The 16485-nt window shown below is 25.5% G+C and overlaps 2 protein-coding genes across 3 annotated transcripts; both read left to right on the top strand.

Moving 5' to 3' along the window:
- The first annotated feature begins 264 nt into the window (after positions 1 to 264).
- LOC145835402 (dnaJ homolog subfamily C member 8-like) lies at positions 265 to 4514 on the top strand. Its single transcript, XM_082942975.1, has 6 exons — positions 265 to 353; positions 420 to 530; positions 776 to 890; positions 2052 to 2218; positions 3567 to 3734; positions 4027 to 4514. The coding sequence occupies exons 1-6, from the start codon at positions 282 to 284 to the stop codon at positions 4153 to 4155; spliced, it is 762 nt and encodes a 253-aa protein (XP_082799101.1). The 5' UTR covers positions 265 to 281; the 3' UTR covers positions 4156 to 4514.
- LOC145835401 (peroxisome biogenesis factor 2-like) lies at positions 4495 to 13999 on the top strand. 2 transcript variants are annotated; one of them, XM_082942974.1, is made up of 4 exons: positions 4495 to 4775; positions 5144 to 5388; positions 6156 to 6347; positions 13263 to 13999. In XM_082942974.1, the coding sequence occupies exons 1-4, from the start codon at positions 4495 to 4497 to the stop codon at positions 13412 to 13414; spliced, it is 870 nt and encodes a 289-aa protein (XP_082799100.1). In that variant the 3' UTR covers positions 13415 to 13999. The 2 variants fall into 2 exon arrangements, with proteins under 2 accessions (XP_082799100.1, XP_082799099.1); XM_082942973.1 differs by having other exon boundaries at positions 13259 to 13999.
- The last annotated feature ends 2486 nt before the right edge of the window (positions 14000 to 16485 follow it).

Genomic DNA, 16485 nt, shown 5'->3' with positions numbered 1-16485 from the left:
CAATTATGTCAGACTAATTAATTTTTCTGAGGTTTCTGGTAGCAACACAGTATTTTTTTAATAAACAACAAAATTTGTTAACTGTTTCAAATGCTCATATAAAAAACTACAATTTATGGAAATACTACAACTGTAATATTAAAGTTTTGTAAACTAACAAAAACCAAGTCTAAAAACTATTTTTTAATTAAAACATGTAATAAGTATGATAGGTACATAATTTAGATTTAAGTTGAATGAATACTTGGTAATATATGCAGGTTATTTTTAAGTACATAAATATGTCTACAAACTCCTCTGATCCAACTTCAACAAAAGCAGCTGAAGAAGCTTTTGCTAAATACATGACTGAGGTATAAAAATACTTAGCATAATGTCTACATTCATAAAACTTTTTTTTTAATGATTTTTGAAATTAGGTAAAGCAAATAGAAGAAGCCGACAAAGTTCTAACCCCTTCACAGCAAATCGAACGCCTTAATAGACCTGGGTCTAAGTACTTTAATCTTAATCCCTTTGATGTTTTGCAGGTAATTTATAACTAATGTTTATTATTTATAAATTCAATTTTTAGTTTTCACATGATTTTTTATTTGTATTTGTACCTATGTATTCTAAATAAGTTTTATGTAAATGTTTTAAAAGTTTAAGATATAAAAATTTTTTTAACATACTTAGTTGTACTAAAAGTTTTTGTTTAAGATTAAACTTTTAAAATTATACAATAAATTGTTTAAATAAATTTTTAATTAAACTAAAATTTAGTTCACTGTAGGTCAGTCCTAAAACAGAAAATGATGTTATCAGAAAGAAGTACCGTAAACTGTCAATACTTGTTCATCCTGATAAAAACCCTAATGATAAAGAAAGAGCTCAAAAAGCTTTTGATGGTTATTTTGTGTTTTAGTTATTAAGTGCTATCCAAATATTATAAGTTTTCGTTTTTATATTTTGTTTTTGTTTATAGTTTAGTTTTTAGTTTGTTTTTATTTAAATATTAATAATAAATTTAAAAACTTACTATAAAACTATTCAAATGACATTATACTTACAGTTATGGCCATAGCAGAGGGTTAGGTTTTATGTTTTAGTTTAAGTTTTTTTAGTATGTATTGTAGATTTTTTAATATTGAAAATAAAATGTTCTTTCAAGTTTTATATAAGCAACTTAAAAAAAGTTTTCTTCATAAACGTATATAAACTATAGAGTTATTTTTTGGTGTTATAAAGGTTAATATTTTTCTGAAGTTTTTAAAAATTAGTTAACTTGGATAATGTTATTTTTTACTGTTTAAAGTTTAAATTAACACACCAAATTTTATAATAGCAATAAGTATTTATGTCTTTGGTTTGCAAAACATAAGGATTTTTGTTATGTTTTTACCATTAACAATGTTTTTTTTAAAGTTGACAAATTAATTTTATATAATCCTGAAAAAAAATTGTTTTAAAATTGTAGATATAGCTGTAAAAAGTATTTGATTGTTGAAATAAAAACTTAAAAAAAAAACAAATAATTACTTGACTATCCCTATGACCATAACTAGTAAATTTGTTTATCTTATTTTTAGTTGATAAATCTTAAAATTTTATATTGAAATGCATTTATTTTTAATAAATGTTGTTGATCATTCAAATATATTTAAACAATTAAGTAATTTTAGAATAATTACTCAAGTTTATAACATTATTTTCTGGAACTTTAGATTAATTTGGTATTTACTACCTTAAGGCAATGAGAGGATAAAATCATGTTTTTAAATCCATACCTTCTAGCAAAAAATTATTATTATTAAAATTTTGTTTTTAATACTTTTAGTTGGAACCTTATAAGTATTACAGTATACTTTATTTAATTCATTTCAAGTAAAATTAAAACTTGATATGCAAGTAATCTTAAGCAAGTATTTATACAAAACGTACTACAAGCATTTATAAAATTTTACATAAAAAATGAAAAGCTGAAGTAATCTAACGTTTAAAATTTTTTTCATAATGTTCGGAATTTAGGTTTTATCTCTTTACAATAAATATGTTTATATTTCATTTAGCTGTTAAAAAGTCTTGGGAGACTCTGAACAGTGAAAAGGATAAAGAAGAGTGTTTGGGAACAGTAGAGGATGCTAAAGCAAGGCTTGAAGAAAAGCTGAAACAAAAGAGAAAGAAACTCAAGAAAGAAGGAAAACCAACTGCAATTCCGGAAGATGACCCTTACTATGTAAGTTAAGATTATTTATCCAACTATTTAAATTTAAGCTTTTAAATTAATCCAACTATGTAAGCTAATTTTCTTTGTTTAATTTTTTTTCATATTTTTGTTCTGCTTAATTATTATATTTTTAGAAATTTAAGCCATTTATTATCATTATATAACAATATTTTTAATAAGAATATAACAAATTGTTTATTGATAATAAATTTAACTTAGTTTTATTTTGTTCAGGGTTGCCACTTTACCTGGAAAAACCGGGAATTTGACAATTTAGGCAAAATAAAACCTAGAAAAACCTGGAATTTAACAATTTTCACATGTTCAGTAGTAAAATTTTGATTTGACTCAAAAATCTATCATATAAATAAAAAAAATTTGTCATCATCAATTTTTTTTTATTTAAAAACATATTTAAAGTAGCATTACAGTATCCATTCAATGTTTTTATACTATTTAACACAATTTCTTACCTTAAAGATAGCTTTAAACTAAAAATAGATCCAAAAATGTGTACTTTTATAAATCTAGAAAAAATTTGGAAAGTCTGAAATTTTTTGAAAAAACAAGTGGCAACCCTGTTTGTTTAACTAAAAAATTATAAAATCAATCCTGAAAGAAAAACAATTTAAAAATACTTAAATATAAGATTTTTTACATATTTTTATTACTTTTTAAAAGCTATTTTCAAATTTTTTTTATTAAAATTCTGAGTTTTTTTTTATTTTTCGTTTTTTTATTGCAAAAATAAAATAAAATTAGAATTTTTGCATTTTTTTTATTGTTAACCTGAATAAATTTTTCCAATATTCCAAAAAAATATTGCTATTTAAGTACAAATCAACAACTAATTTATATTCATCAATTATGATAAAATCATAATTGTGGTTTTTTATACAAATTTTTTAAAATAAATTTTAGCTGACATAAAAACTTAACATTTTTTAAATATAATTCAAGAATAACACATTTAAGTTATTTTTGTAAAACTCTTTCATTACAAAGTAAGTCTGTTAAATGGTTGTTACTCAAAAGTATTTCAAATCAATAGAGTATAATGCACCAAAAGTATTGAAGTTTTGTTGACCATTAGCCACAATTAGCTAGTAATCTATCACTTCTTTTAATAGCAATGTATTAAGTTTTATTATTTTGTATTTAGTACTTTGATATAATGATTTTTATAATACAAAGTATTTTTGCAAATTTTGGAATACAAAATTAATTAAAGTATTTGTTCTATTTGCTTTCACTTTTTAAGTAAAATATGTTTTGTACTCAAGGGTAATAAAATATCTGAAGCAGTTTTGTCTCATTTACTTTCTAAATCAATTTCCTATCACAATTTTTTTTTCAGTTTGAAAAAGAGCTGCACAAAGAAACTTGCAAACTTTTTGCTGATCTGGCTGTTGTAAGGGAAGAAATGGCAACTCGAAGGATGAACGAGCAGAAGAGACAGAGGCAGCAAGAAATCGAGGAAAAAGAAAAGGCTGAAGCGAAAAAAGTGTGGGATAAAAATTTTGAAGTTAGTTTTTTATAACCTATAATTTTAAAATTGTGAGTTTTATTAAACAAAAAATTAGTAGTAGTTTAATAATTCTATATCTTTGATCGCAAGTTACTTTGAGTTTTTTAAACTGTAAAAAATAACTGGTAATAATAATTGCTTAGTAATTTATGTAAAAATAAGATTAAATTTTAGAAACTAAATATTCTTCCCAATTGTCCTAATAACCATTTACTAACACGGTTTTCAAATAACCTTTTTTTTTCCTGAAAAAATCCTTAAATAATCCATTTTTTTAACATTTTTTTAGGAAAGTCGTGAAGGTAGGGTGAGTAGTTGGCAGAGTTTTCAAAAAGGCGGCAAAAAGCCTAAAAAGCGTAAAGCAGACAAGAAAATGAAAGACTTTAAGCCACCAAAAGTTCGAGCAGAAAAAAGATGATTTAATAGACTAATAATGTTTTGAACTATTTGACTTAAACTTTTTTTTAAGTTTTAAGAGTCTCGTTTCATAATTTAGAGTTATATTTTTAAAGCGCTTTCAAATTTGTAAAAAATGAAGGATTTTTTTTGTCGTATGTATTTTGATGCTATTTAAAAAAGTTGTACAGTCAATAAATAAATTGCATAATTTTTTGTTATTTTTTCACCATATTTATCAACTTTAATGCAATAACATAATTCAAGCAGGCTTATGCATCTATCTTATATATACCCGACCACTTTTTGTGTGTTAGTTTCTGGTATAAACTACATGACTTGAAGTTATCTAAAATTTTAAATGTTTGAATGTTTTAAGCAGTCAGTATATATTTTATATATAAAAATGACACCTGAGCCACGGAAGGCATTGAGAGTCAGTCAGCTTGACGTGGAAGATTTAGATGCGAGTTTTACAAAAACCATATTTGAAACTTTCAACGATTGTTTCAAATACACACAAATCCTACAGCCTGGCAGTCGCACAAACCTGCTTGCCAAATCTTGTTTGTACGGTGCAGTCACTTACGTCACTCTAGTCAAGTCGGGACAGTCTGTGGGCCAGCAAATTTTTAAGCTAAGGTTTTTTAAAATTGTAATTTTTATTATTTTACATTATGATGATAGACTAAAATACTAATTTTTTAGGTGTAATTAAAGTTAAAATAACTTTCTGAGTAAACTTCGTTTTACTTACTAGAAAATCATAAAATAATTTTTTAATGCATTAAACTACTTTGTTAAATATCTTTTATCTAGACATTTAGTTGTATCATATCTTAAATCCATTAATCAAAGTCTTAAGAGTATATGTTTGTTACAGTAAAGTATTATTTAAACAAAGTTTACTTAATAATATATGAGTCTTGTTCCATTTTTTATCTTAAAGTAGTTTTTTAATACGTTTATGATTTTGGTAATACGTAAATGTATAATCATGTATTCTTTAGGTATGGACAGGGAACTGAATTAGAACCTTTGTCCAGAAAAAAAGTTAAAATACTACATGGATGTTTAGTAGCGTTGTTTGTTGGTCAATCTCTGCAAGAATCCCCTCATTTATTACCAACTTTAAACGGTGACGTCAAAAGCCTTTTCCGTTTTTTGGAAGTGCTTGTTAAAACTGCAAGCATACTTAACTTTTTTGTTTTTCTATACAGAGGAAAATATCAAAGCTTACTTCTCAGATTACTTGGTTAGTCATTTATAGGTTGGCTATAAGTAATATGTTTTGAAATTGAATATACCTTCTCTACACAAGGTCGCCACAATGCCAGGAAAAACGAAAAAAAAGACTAAGTAAGGATAAAATTGAGATTTTTGAAAAAATGTTAGGAAAAGTCAGGATATTTGATATAAACATGCTCTTAATAAGAAGGTCATCATCATTAAAAAAGGCATTTTGCTAATGTTGTTTTCTTTAATATTTTGCTTTCTTAATTCATATTTATTAAGGGTCTAACTGAATTTTGGAATAAATTAAAATCTTTCAAGTCTTTGGTTATGTATTTTTGAATCGGTTTTAACTAAGAATTTGATTTATAAAGTCAGATTTTTTTTCAGATTAATCTGTGGCAACCCTTTATATGCCAAAAAGAATACGATAATAAAGTACTTTTCTAAAGCATTTCGAATTCCAATTAGCTGAATTTTTTTTATTTTAGTAAAGTTTTGCTTACTGTTTAAATTCTTTGTATAAAAAGTTATAATGTTTTAGTAGATTTCACTTCAACAAAGTTTACTAAATTTTTGTACTTTGCCTCATGAAAAAAAAATCAACAAGTTAGCTAAGACTTAAAATAAGTCAAAAAAAAACCCACTTATGCACTGCACATTATACTGACCTACTGAGTACAATTTTATTCAGTACAATTGCCTATTTATTGAAGCCTTATTTTTAACACTTTAAGTTATACAAGTTTGTAAAGCTGTTTTGTTAGTTAATAAGTTTTATTTCAACAGGTTTACAAGTTGTTCATACAGACTCCAATCCTCAACAGAGGGGAATTTATACTGAATTTATCACCAGAGATCTTGTGTTTTCATCATTATTTGAAATCGCTAGTTTCTTATTATCTGTTATAAACGTTGACAAAATAAAAAGAATTATCAAAAAAATACAGAGACGCTTCGAACACAAACCTACAAAACAACGTTAGTTGTTATTTGTTGTTTTTATTATAATAAATGCAAATGTTTAAATTCTAAATTTTAAAGAAATGCTTTATTTAGATTGTATGTAGAATTGCTACCATTATGCCAAAAAAGTGACATGTATAGTATTATAAATGTTTACTAAACTTTCACAACTTATAGTTCCATGAGCTAAGATGATGACTGAATTTTGTCTCGAGGAAAAGTCTTTCTTGCCAGGATCACTGCCTGATCAGTATGCCTCGTCAGGCAATCTTATCCTGAATTTTTACCAACATCTCAATTTGCAATTTTTTATTTGTCATGCATTCTTCAACCAGTGTTAAAGATCCTACAAAGTAATCAAGTTTGGATCTCTGTCATTAAGTTACTCAAACGTTCGTTTGTAGGTAGCCAATTTTACCCCTTAGAATGAATGTGTTGTTAGATACTATTTATCTCAAGGTGGAATCTTTAAATATAACTAATTACTAAGGTGCACTCAAGGTTGTATGAAATGTTAAAAAATCTTTTGATAAGTAAATGTTTTTTCCATTTCAAATTAAAAAATTGCTGTACTTTTGGTGTTTCTAAACAATATAAATTACATAGTGTACCAGGCACGTAGCTTGGTAGGTTTCTGCGAATCTACAGAAACGTAAACATTTGTGCGAAAAAACTTGCTTTTCTTCCGATTATTCAGCTTTTAAGTCCTTGTTTATATAGCTTTAATTATTCGTTTATACTTAGTTTTGCACTCCTGAGAGAAAATTTCTACACATTTACGGACTCACTAGCACTTATTGAACAAATTGAATACATCTAAATTGTATACAAATAGCTTGGTGTAAAAATTTATTATCAAATAGCAAAGTATTGTAAAAAATCAATTTGGAAGCTATAGATTTGGTTTAAATGATGTGAGAAAATAAAAAAAATAAGTGTGAGAGAGGATCTTGTACTATTGAAATGTTTCTGGTGAGTCAAAAAGAACTTGAAATTTTTTGAAATTTATATGTTTTTGTAGTACAAAAGAGCAAATACAGATAGAAGATATATAACAAGATGAGTTTTAAAGTAGATGAATCTCAAAATAAACTAACATGAAGAATTAACTTTTGTTTTAAATCAAATTGACTCTCTGATTTGAATGTTTTAAGATTAAATCTTCGTGGTTGACAAATATACAAAAATGAAAAACTTTTGAATCAGTAATGACAATATCATTTCCTGAAGTTTTATCAAGAAGATTAGAATCTATTAAATCAGAAAAAATAACACAATAAGACAAATAGCTTGCAAAAAAAAGAGAAACTGGAAAACTTAATAATATAATATTTGTTAAAGAATAATATAAACAAATTATAGTTTATTTTTATATTTAAGAACTTTATTTTTTAATTAAAACTTGTTTTAAAGATTTTTTAAATGCTTAGGTTAGTTAAGGTTTTTATTTTTTCAAGATTAATATAAACAAATTATAGTGTTTTTATTGTATTTTAGAACTTTATTTTTTAATTAAAACTTGTTTTAAAGATTTTATAAATGCTCACCTTAGTTAAAGTTTTTATTTCATTTTTAGCAAAGTTGAAAGATTTAAATTGTACATTGTTGCCACACACTCAAAGTATCCTGGAAAACTCTAGGATATTTAAAGTTTTATTTTTGAACTCAGGCTGATTCAGTATAGTTTTATTTTATCTATGAATACCTTAGGAAATTTTTAGGTTTGTTAATAATGTCATAACATATGTTTTTCTAGATTTGTATGAGATTTTAGTGGCTAGTTTTAATAAATCTATTTAAATAACCAATTTTGTAAAAAAAAAACATTGATAAATTTGAAAAGTTAGTCTTTTTTTTAATGATATAGAAAAAAATTTGTAATTTTCAAACAGTTAAAGGTCACTAGGGACAGTTTTTTTTTAATTGACATGGTAGCATTGTATGTTTAGATATATCTTAACCTTAAGAGCTAATTTTACAGTATCACGTTTGATAGTCAAGTTTCAAACAACATCATAATGAAATATTAAATAAATTATTTTTTTCATATTTTAGACAGATTGTATTGTAGAAAAATGGGTGATTTTAGTTTTACTGAACCAATGAAAGTTGAAGAATTAAAGGCACTTAATTTTGACAGGTTAAGTAAGCAGGAAAAATTGAATGTCAAGTTACGAGGGAGGCAAACACCAATGATTGAGTTAAGTAAACCTTTTTCTAGTAATGGGAAAAAATATATAAACAGTTTCAAGGAAAAATATTTTCAGGAGAAAGATTGGCTTTGTTCAAGTAGGGTGGATAATTCTTTGTATTGTTTCCATGTTTATTATTTAATAAATGTGCTAGAAGTAATTTTGTTAGGTCAGGTATTACTAATATTGGTTGTATTGCTGTAAAGATGAGGGAGCATGAGAGTACTGAGGGCCATATAGATAGTTTAGTTAGTCTTAAGCTTTTATCCAAATCAGGTATTGAGGAAAGTTTAGGATTTGCTCAGAATAAGTCCATTTCTGATTATAATGAAAACTTAAGGAAAACTTAGAAGTTTTAAGGTATGTAATAAAGGTTATAGTTTTTTTAGGTTCTCATGAGTTGCCATTTAGGGGAGATAACGAAGGGAATTTTTCAGTAAACAAGGGGGTATTCTTAGACATGTTAAATCTCTTGGCAGATGATAGCCCTATACTTAAAGCCCATTTAAGTAGTAGCTTAGGTTCAAATTGTAAGTTAACTTCCCCAGACTTCCAAAATGAAGTTTTAGATAGTGTGCTTTAGGTATATAGGAGGAAAGTTATTTTTGAAATAAAACAGGCTAAATATTTAGCAGTGATAGCAGATGAAAGCACTGATATTAGTGTACAAACACAGTTAGTTATTGTTTTTATGTATATTAAGTTATCAGGTATGGTTGTTGAGCGTTTTTGGGGTTATTTCTGTCCAGAATCAGTAAATTCAGAAGGTATTTCTAAATGCATTTTGGAGCAGCTTAAGATTGTGCTAGAGGATAATCAGGAAAAACTTATAGCTCAGACATTTGATGGAGCAAAGGTAATTGAAGGAAAGGAAAAGGAGTTCAGGCTAGAATTAAGAATGTTTATAAGAGGGCCCACTACACACATTGTCATTGCCACCAAATGCAGTTGGTCATTAAGGAAGCATGTCAGCAAAATGAGGAAAATATTGAGTTTTTTAAAAACATTAGGAAAATTTCATCTTTTTTTATTAAAACAGTTGAAAGTAAAAAAATTGAAAATAAATTAACAGGAGGAAGTTTACCAAAAGGATCTGATACCAGGTGGAATTATTTTAGTAGAACTTTGAAGAGGTTAGTTACCTACTACAATCAGTACAAAGCTTGTTTTCAGGAAGTATCTACCAAAAGTAAAGTAAAAAAACTGTTTTTAAAGCTAAGAAGTTTCAGACTCTTTTTAATAGTGACTTTTTTTTAATTTGTTAAGTTTTTTTCAACCTATTTTTCTCAGTTAGAGTTGATTTTTCTTAAGTTTTAAAGTGTTAGATCTACAGCAAGTTCCGTGAACAACAGCTTCAGAGAATTTAGAGAGTATATTGAAGATTTTAAAGTAACAGAAATTCCTTTCGAAATTCAGGAAACAGCTAGTGATGTTATTAGTAAGATTTTAGTTGAGTTGGAGAAAAGATTTGAAAATGTTGAGACAGGTCATTCATTGGCACATCAAATATTTAGAAAATATTTTTATAGTTGTTCTGAAGTGCAGTTAGGTGAGCTTTTTAGTAATATTTCTGAAATTTATCCTTCAATTAATATTAATTAACTTAAGCCACAATTCAAAATTTATTACCAAAGGGATAGCTGGTGTGAAGAATCATTGGAAAAATTATTGAAAAAGTTCAAGGAAAAAAGTCTAGATACTATTTTTAGTGAAATAATGAGTTTAGGAGAGATTATTCTTACAACCCCTATGTCAACTTCTGATGCTGAGAGGAAATTTTCTTGTATGAAAAGGATAAAAAACAGATTAAGAAGCAGGATTAGCAATACGAGGTTAAATGCATTAGGAGTACTTACTATGGAAAAGTCTATGGTTAATGAAAAGGTATTAGCAAGAAAGGAAAGTTTTCAGGAAAAAGTTTTTGTACATTTTATTAGGCAAAAAAATAGGAAAATGAACTTTTTTTACAAAGGAAAAAATACTTTCTTGTAATTTTTTATTATTATTTTATTTATTTTTATTCTTCTGAGCTAAGTGCTAGTTTTTATTTAAGAAAAATTCAACTAAAAAAACATGGAATTGGTGTTGGTCATAGGGTAGAGCTGTTGTAACTACCTATTTTATGTACTTGTATTTTTATAGAATTTGTTTACAATGAGTTTGTTTTCTATGCATAGTGTTTTATTATATAAAGACTTTTTCAGAGTTTTTGGTTTTATTCCTAACTTTAAAAGGCTCTGTTTTTTTCATCTTTATAAAAACAAGTTTAAAGTAGTTTACAAAATTACAAAAAATTAAATTAGTACATTTGTATATTCTACTTAGCTTTACATTTTGAAAAATAGTTTTTGAGTTTTATTTGTAGTAATACTTTAAACTTGGTACACTATGTGTGGATTTTAACAAATTTAGTTGTTTTACAGATTTTTAAAACTAAGTTTAAAAGTTAAGTTTTCTAAGGTTAAAATTATGCAAATATAATTTGAAAGTAAAACCACCCACTTGGTACCATTGAAACTCAAAGCTATTAACAAAGTCAATCAATCTGAAGTTCAGTTTGTTACAAAAAGTTCCAGATAAGTATTTCAAGAAAAAGCTCTTTGAATGATGTTTTCAGACAACTATGTAAAATATAAAGTTTGTTTCAACTTATTTTTAAAGATTAATGTAAATTTTTTTTTCTACAAGCATTGTTGTTTACAATATAAATATATTTGTATTTTATCTTTTCTTTAAACGTATCAAGAATATGTATTGTATCTGTTCTTTTAAAATAAGTTTTATATAACTTTTTTAATAAAGAAAAAAGAATAAGTTAATACTATTTATTGTAACAAATGTATAATTGTATTATTAATTGATAACAAGTGTAAAAAAAATTTTAATACATTTTGTGTTTAAAATCGTTATGTTTGAATTTATTTATATGTTTTACATTGTATCTGAAAAAAAATGATGTTTAGTATTCAAAGTTTGTGGTCTTTTAACTAAGTTGTTTTATTCAACAATTTTTTTTAAAGTAATAAAATGTTTTATTCTTTTTTACAGCTCAAATCTTTATGCTACCAAAGCTAGTAATAACATTTACAAAGACGTGTACTCTTCATTATTATATGAATTGTTTTTGACAAAATAAAGTAATTGTACATCTGAATTTTATCTATTGTTGTGAAGTTTTTTATTTTATATCTCTTCTGTTTTTTATTCAACTCCTAAAATTTATGATTTTTATCTAATAAAAGCAACAATTTTTGCAAATGATATCTGAACTGGGGAAACTGTTTTCAAAGTTATATATTTTAAGCCTATCAGTAATACTATTAAAGTTAAATTCTTAATTAGTATTTTTATTTTAAGTGAAAGGTTTTATAAATTCATAAAAGTTTCAACACATAAAGAATTATAGGGGGTCAAGAGCAGTACAAATTGCCATGTATTCAGTTATTCATTATACTTCAACATTCAATTTTTTTAAACTTTTAACAAAATTACACACTTTCTTATAAAATTAAAGGTAGTTAAAACTACTCTATTCCTGTTATGACGTCATCACACGTTATTCTTTAAATTTTTTTTTGCAGATTCGTAAATATTTTGAAACATAATTAACTTTTCAGTGAATTACTGTTTAGTGACATTTTTTGAAAATTTTAAAGAGCTACTGGCTTAGTGTAAAAATATATAAGTGCAAAATTCTGAAAAAAGGACTGTGTTAATTAGAAAAGGTTTTGAGTTTCTTGTCAAAAGACCAAGTCTATTTTATGACACTACCAAAAGTTATGACTAAGGTTCTGTTAATGCTCGTTATTTTTTTTATTTTAGTTGAAAAAATGGTTTCTTTTACACTGTCCAGTGTCCATAATTACAGATTTTTAAGAGTGGTACACAATTCTAGCTAATAATATTTAAAAATATAATAGTATATAAAAACATATCAAAATCAATGATAGAGTAGATAGTTGACGCAAGAAACTTGTCGTAAAAAGATTGTGTCGGTTATGTCTTAACTTAATACACAACAAAGACTAATTTTACAGTTTAAAAAATAATTGGTTTCATTCACTTATATTTCCATTTAAAGTTGTTATTTAAAGAAAAATTAATTAAAATGATCAAGTATACGATGGCTTGTGGAGACTTAATTCTTTAAAAGTCGGGCATGTCCTTTGTAAAAGACTGCCAACCTCTGTCTTAGGACCTATAAGATTGTGTTGAGTTTAGTACAAAATAAAAAATAGTATAAAAACTGATTGTAGTAGCAGTTTATTAAAAGCAGTTTATTAAAATTCATGCTTAAATTTACAGTAACTGTTAATAATTTAATATATAAGAAGATTAGATTATATACATTTTTAGTACATGTTTATCTATACATAGTTGGTTAAAACAGATATTCAATTTTGATATAAATTTTTAAACAAAATGTACTTATAGTGGGCATTATTAAAAAATTCATTTTTTTTTCTTAATTACTTAATCTTATAATTTTAATTTTTGCTGGTATTAATAAACAATTTTTTTTATATTGAAAAAAATCTGACATATAAACTGGAAGGTTTTATGATTTATGTAAGAGTTTGATAAACTTATATGTTTAGTTTAAACTACAAATGTAATAAATAAGATCTATTTATCTCTGATAATTATCCTAAAAATGCATGATTTTAATTATGTATAGAAAAAGCTATTTAACTGAAGTATTAAAATTTATTTGAACATATATGTTATGCACAGACAGCATTCAAAACCTGCATTCATGCGCAGTATGCAGTAAAACACCAGTTATGCCCCACACAAGTACAAACTGCAACAATTGTGTTTACTGCTATTCCTGCATGTACGCACTGCTTTCAAACGACTCTGACGCCACTTGTGACCTTTGTGACGTAGCAATAGGACCTGAAATGTTGCCTTTGCCTATTATAAAAGATCAGAATAACACTAGTTGATCCGTTGTGAGATGCAAAAAATACTGATTGTGTTTCATAATTATATTAGTTGTTTTTCATTTTTAACGAGAAAAATTATTATTTTAATTAAATAATTTGAAATTGTATTTTTCTGACTTAACCTAGTAGTTATAAATTTAAGAATTATTATTAAAAATTTGTCCTTCCTCCATTTATTACTACTTTCGAACAGTTTGTGCTATATTTGTTATTGCAATCATCGTGTAATTGTTATCACCATTGAAAACTAAATTAAATTTGATTTATTTAATTATATTAAATTTGTTAAAGTATGTTGCTTAAAAAAAGCGAAGATTGTATTACATTTTGCCTGATTTAATTTTTCCTAGATTTTTTCTACATTAAAAAAAACCGTGTACCAAAGCACTAAGCTTGAAACAAAAAAAAAAAGCTTTTATTTTTTACTAGCGATTTCAACATTTTAAAAGTTCTGTCCTTGTCTATTAAACATGTGAACAACAACTGAGTAGAATAATACACAACCAATGATTTTTATTAAATAAACAGCTTGATTTGTTTAAGCTTTAGGTGTTAAAAATTTATTATATTTTTCAGAAGTACATTCCCAGCAAAGTAACTAACTCACAATTTAAGTTTCTGTCATTAATAATCAATACTTTTCAATTCAATAAAAAAAAAAAGTGTGATGAGTTACTAAATATTATCATATGTGGTTAAGGAACTAATTTTGCTGAAGTGTGTTTACAATTTGTTAAACCATATGTACATTGTACGTAACTAAAGATTTCAAAACATAGACATTTCAAAAAAAAATCTGTTATTTTTGTACTGTTATTCTATTTAAGAACTTAAATTAATTTATACTAAGCAAATTTTTTTTTAATGTTTTCTGTATTATGCTAAGTTTTAATTAAAATTATATTAATATGAAAATTAACAAGCCGGTGTCCTGTTAATATTAAAATAAAAAAAGGTTACATTAATAAAGTTTCCTACTTTAGTTTATATATTTCTAAGTATATTTTGTTTAAGATAATTTTCTAATTTCTTGTAGGATCGTCGTAAGCAAAAAGTTAGGAATGTTTTGTCACAGGTTTCAACAAATGTTTGTTCAACTTATTTTGAAATATTTTGTCTTGAATCTGTATATAATTTGTTTTGAAATAAATTTATCTAATAGAGTTTTCATCATGATTTATAATTTGACTTTTCTTCAATAAATAAAATAACAATATTAATGATAAAACTAAAAGAGATTAATTATTAATATATCGTAAATTTTTTTTATCAAGGCGGTGATAATTATGAGTAAGAATTTATTGCTTGTACTGAAAGTGTCCTTAGTCCTTTTTAAATTATTATGTTAGTTAATTCGCTTTCTATGGTATAGTCAATTGCAAAAAAGAAAAGGCTACCTTTTCCTTCAGCGTGCTAAAACATTAAAGAAAAAGAGCCAAGAGTATTCACAATAAAACTTAAGTTAATACCACTTTTTATTGCTTGTTTTTAACTTAAATTAGTATAACTAGTATATTTAAAAGCCTTTTTAAATTGTACAATGTTAAACTTAAAACTTTTTTCTTTAAAAACTAGCAAAAGACCATTTAATATAGGGGTGGGCAACGTACGGCCCGCGGAATTAAAACAACCGCCCCCCAAATCACATTTAAATGGAGTCCGGCCCACAAACAAAATTGATCCGGCCCGCTAAGCATTTCAAAAATTTATATAAAATCCGACCAGCCAATGTAAATATTACAAAATTTGTACAAAACCTCTTTTGAATTGTTTTCACAAAACTGTAAGACTTTGACCCTGAAAACGTTTTTAAAAATGGCTTTTTATATTTGTGGTAAAAAAACACCATTTTGTTATATTATGTTGTTTTGGCTTAGGTCAGTTGAAACAATCCTTTCTCAAACTACCCCAAAAACATTTGTATGCTGAAATAACTTACTTGATGATCTAACCTATTATATTCACTTTTATAAAAAATGGACCTATCTTACCCAGATGTGTAGTGAGTTGATTTTATAAGTGTTAAGAAAAGTTTTTTTTTCATTTAAACATTGACAATTATTTTAAGTTAAACCGCTCAATTTAACATTTTAGTAAAATATTCCAAGTTGAGACAACAGTTTGTACACTTTTCTGCTACTGATCTTTAATTTAGAACTTTTGTATTAATTAAATGGTCAAGTTTAGTGATAACCAATTGATGTCAAAATTAAAAAAATATATATCTCATTTATTTCAAGTATGGTTTGTTTGAGAATTTATTTGTGTATCTTGTAGTAACATTTCACAATCTAATAACATTTTTAATAATGGTTGTTAAATTCTAAAAGCAAAATACAAGAAAGTTTCTTATCTATAAACTTTACTTTTGAAATAGTTTTTCATATTTTGAGAAAGGTTACCCCACACTGAGACAATAAAATAACTCTGGCTAGTCTGAAATAGATAATTTCAAACCTAATTAGTATTCCAGTGCACTTGCAGATTTTTCCAAACCGTCATGCAACTTTTAAACAACTCTAATTTATTATCAACCTTAAGTTTTCATTTGCATATTTTAATTTTTTTTCGCATTATATGGTAAAACTGTTTATTATATCAGAATTATTTGTTGTTTCGATTCTTTTATACGTGCAAAAATATGTAATGAATCTTTTTAAGTTTATTTAAATTAAAAGGAAGTATTTTAACACCGTAATGTTAGTAAACTTCTGAAAAATATTGTTAATGTAAACTCCAGCAAAGGATTATCAAGATTAGATAATTTCTAATAGTTAACAATTTTTTAATGTTTCACCTTTAAATGTTAGGCTCGAGTAACTTTTAGTATATAAGTTATTGTTTTTATAAGATTAAGTAGTATTAGTTCAGACAAGAGTTATAATCAATATAGAATTAATAAAAAGTAACATAAAATTTCATACTTGAGAACCTTGGTAATTTATAAATTGATTCAGAATTTTAAATTACCCGATCAATTAGCATCAAGCAGAAACCAAATCTTTTTTTAAA

This window comes from Thalia democratica, chromosome 5 (assembly GCF_965202585.1).
Source record: "Thalia democratica chromosome 5, ktThaDemo2.hap1.1, whole genome shotgun sequence".
NCBI lineage: Eukaryota > Metazoa > Chordata > Thaliacea > Salpida > Salpidae > Thalia > Thalia democratica.
The sequence above is the reverse complement of the archived record's forward strand: the minus strand, read 5'-3'. Positions and strand labels throughout refer to the sequence as shown.

Bases quoted from the DNA above. Each gene is read 5' to 3' on its own strand.
- LOC145835402 (XM_082942975.1), top strand. From the start codon at position 282: ATGTCTACAAACTCCTCTGATCCAACTTCAACAAAAGCAGCTGAAGAA. The intron at 354-419 runs GTATAAAAATAC...TTTTGAAATTAG, and splicing joins TTGCTAAATACATGACTGAG to GTAAAGCAAATAGAAGAAGC. The intron at 531-775 runs GTAATTTATAAC...AGTTCACTGTAG, and splicing joins ATCCCTTTGATGTTTTGCAG to GTCAGTCCTAAAACAGAAAA.
- LOC145835401 (XM_082942973.1), top strand. From the start codon at position 4,495: ATGTTTGAATGTTTTAAGCAGTCAGTATATATTTTATATATAAAAATG. The intron at 4,776-5,143 runs GTTTTTTAAAAT...TGTATTCTTTAG, and splicing joins CAGCAAATTTTTAAGCTAAG to GTATGGACAGGGAACTGAAT. The intron at 6,348-13,258 runs GTTAGTTGTTAT...TGTTATGCACAG, and splicing joins ACACAAACCTACAAAACAAC to ACAGCATTCAAAACCTGCAT.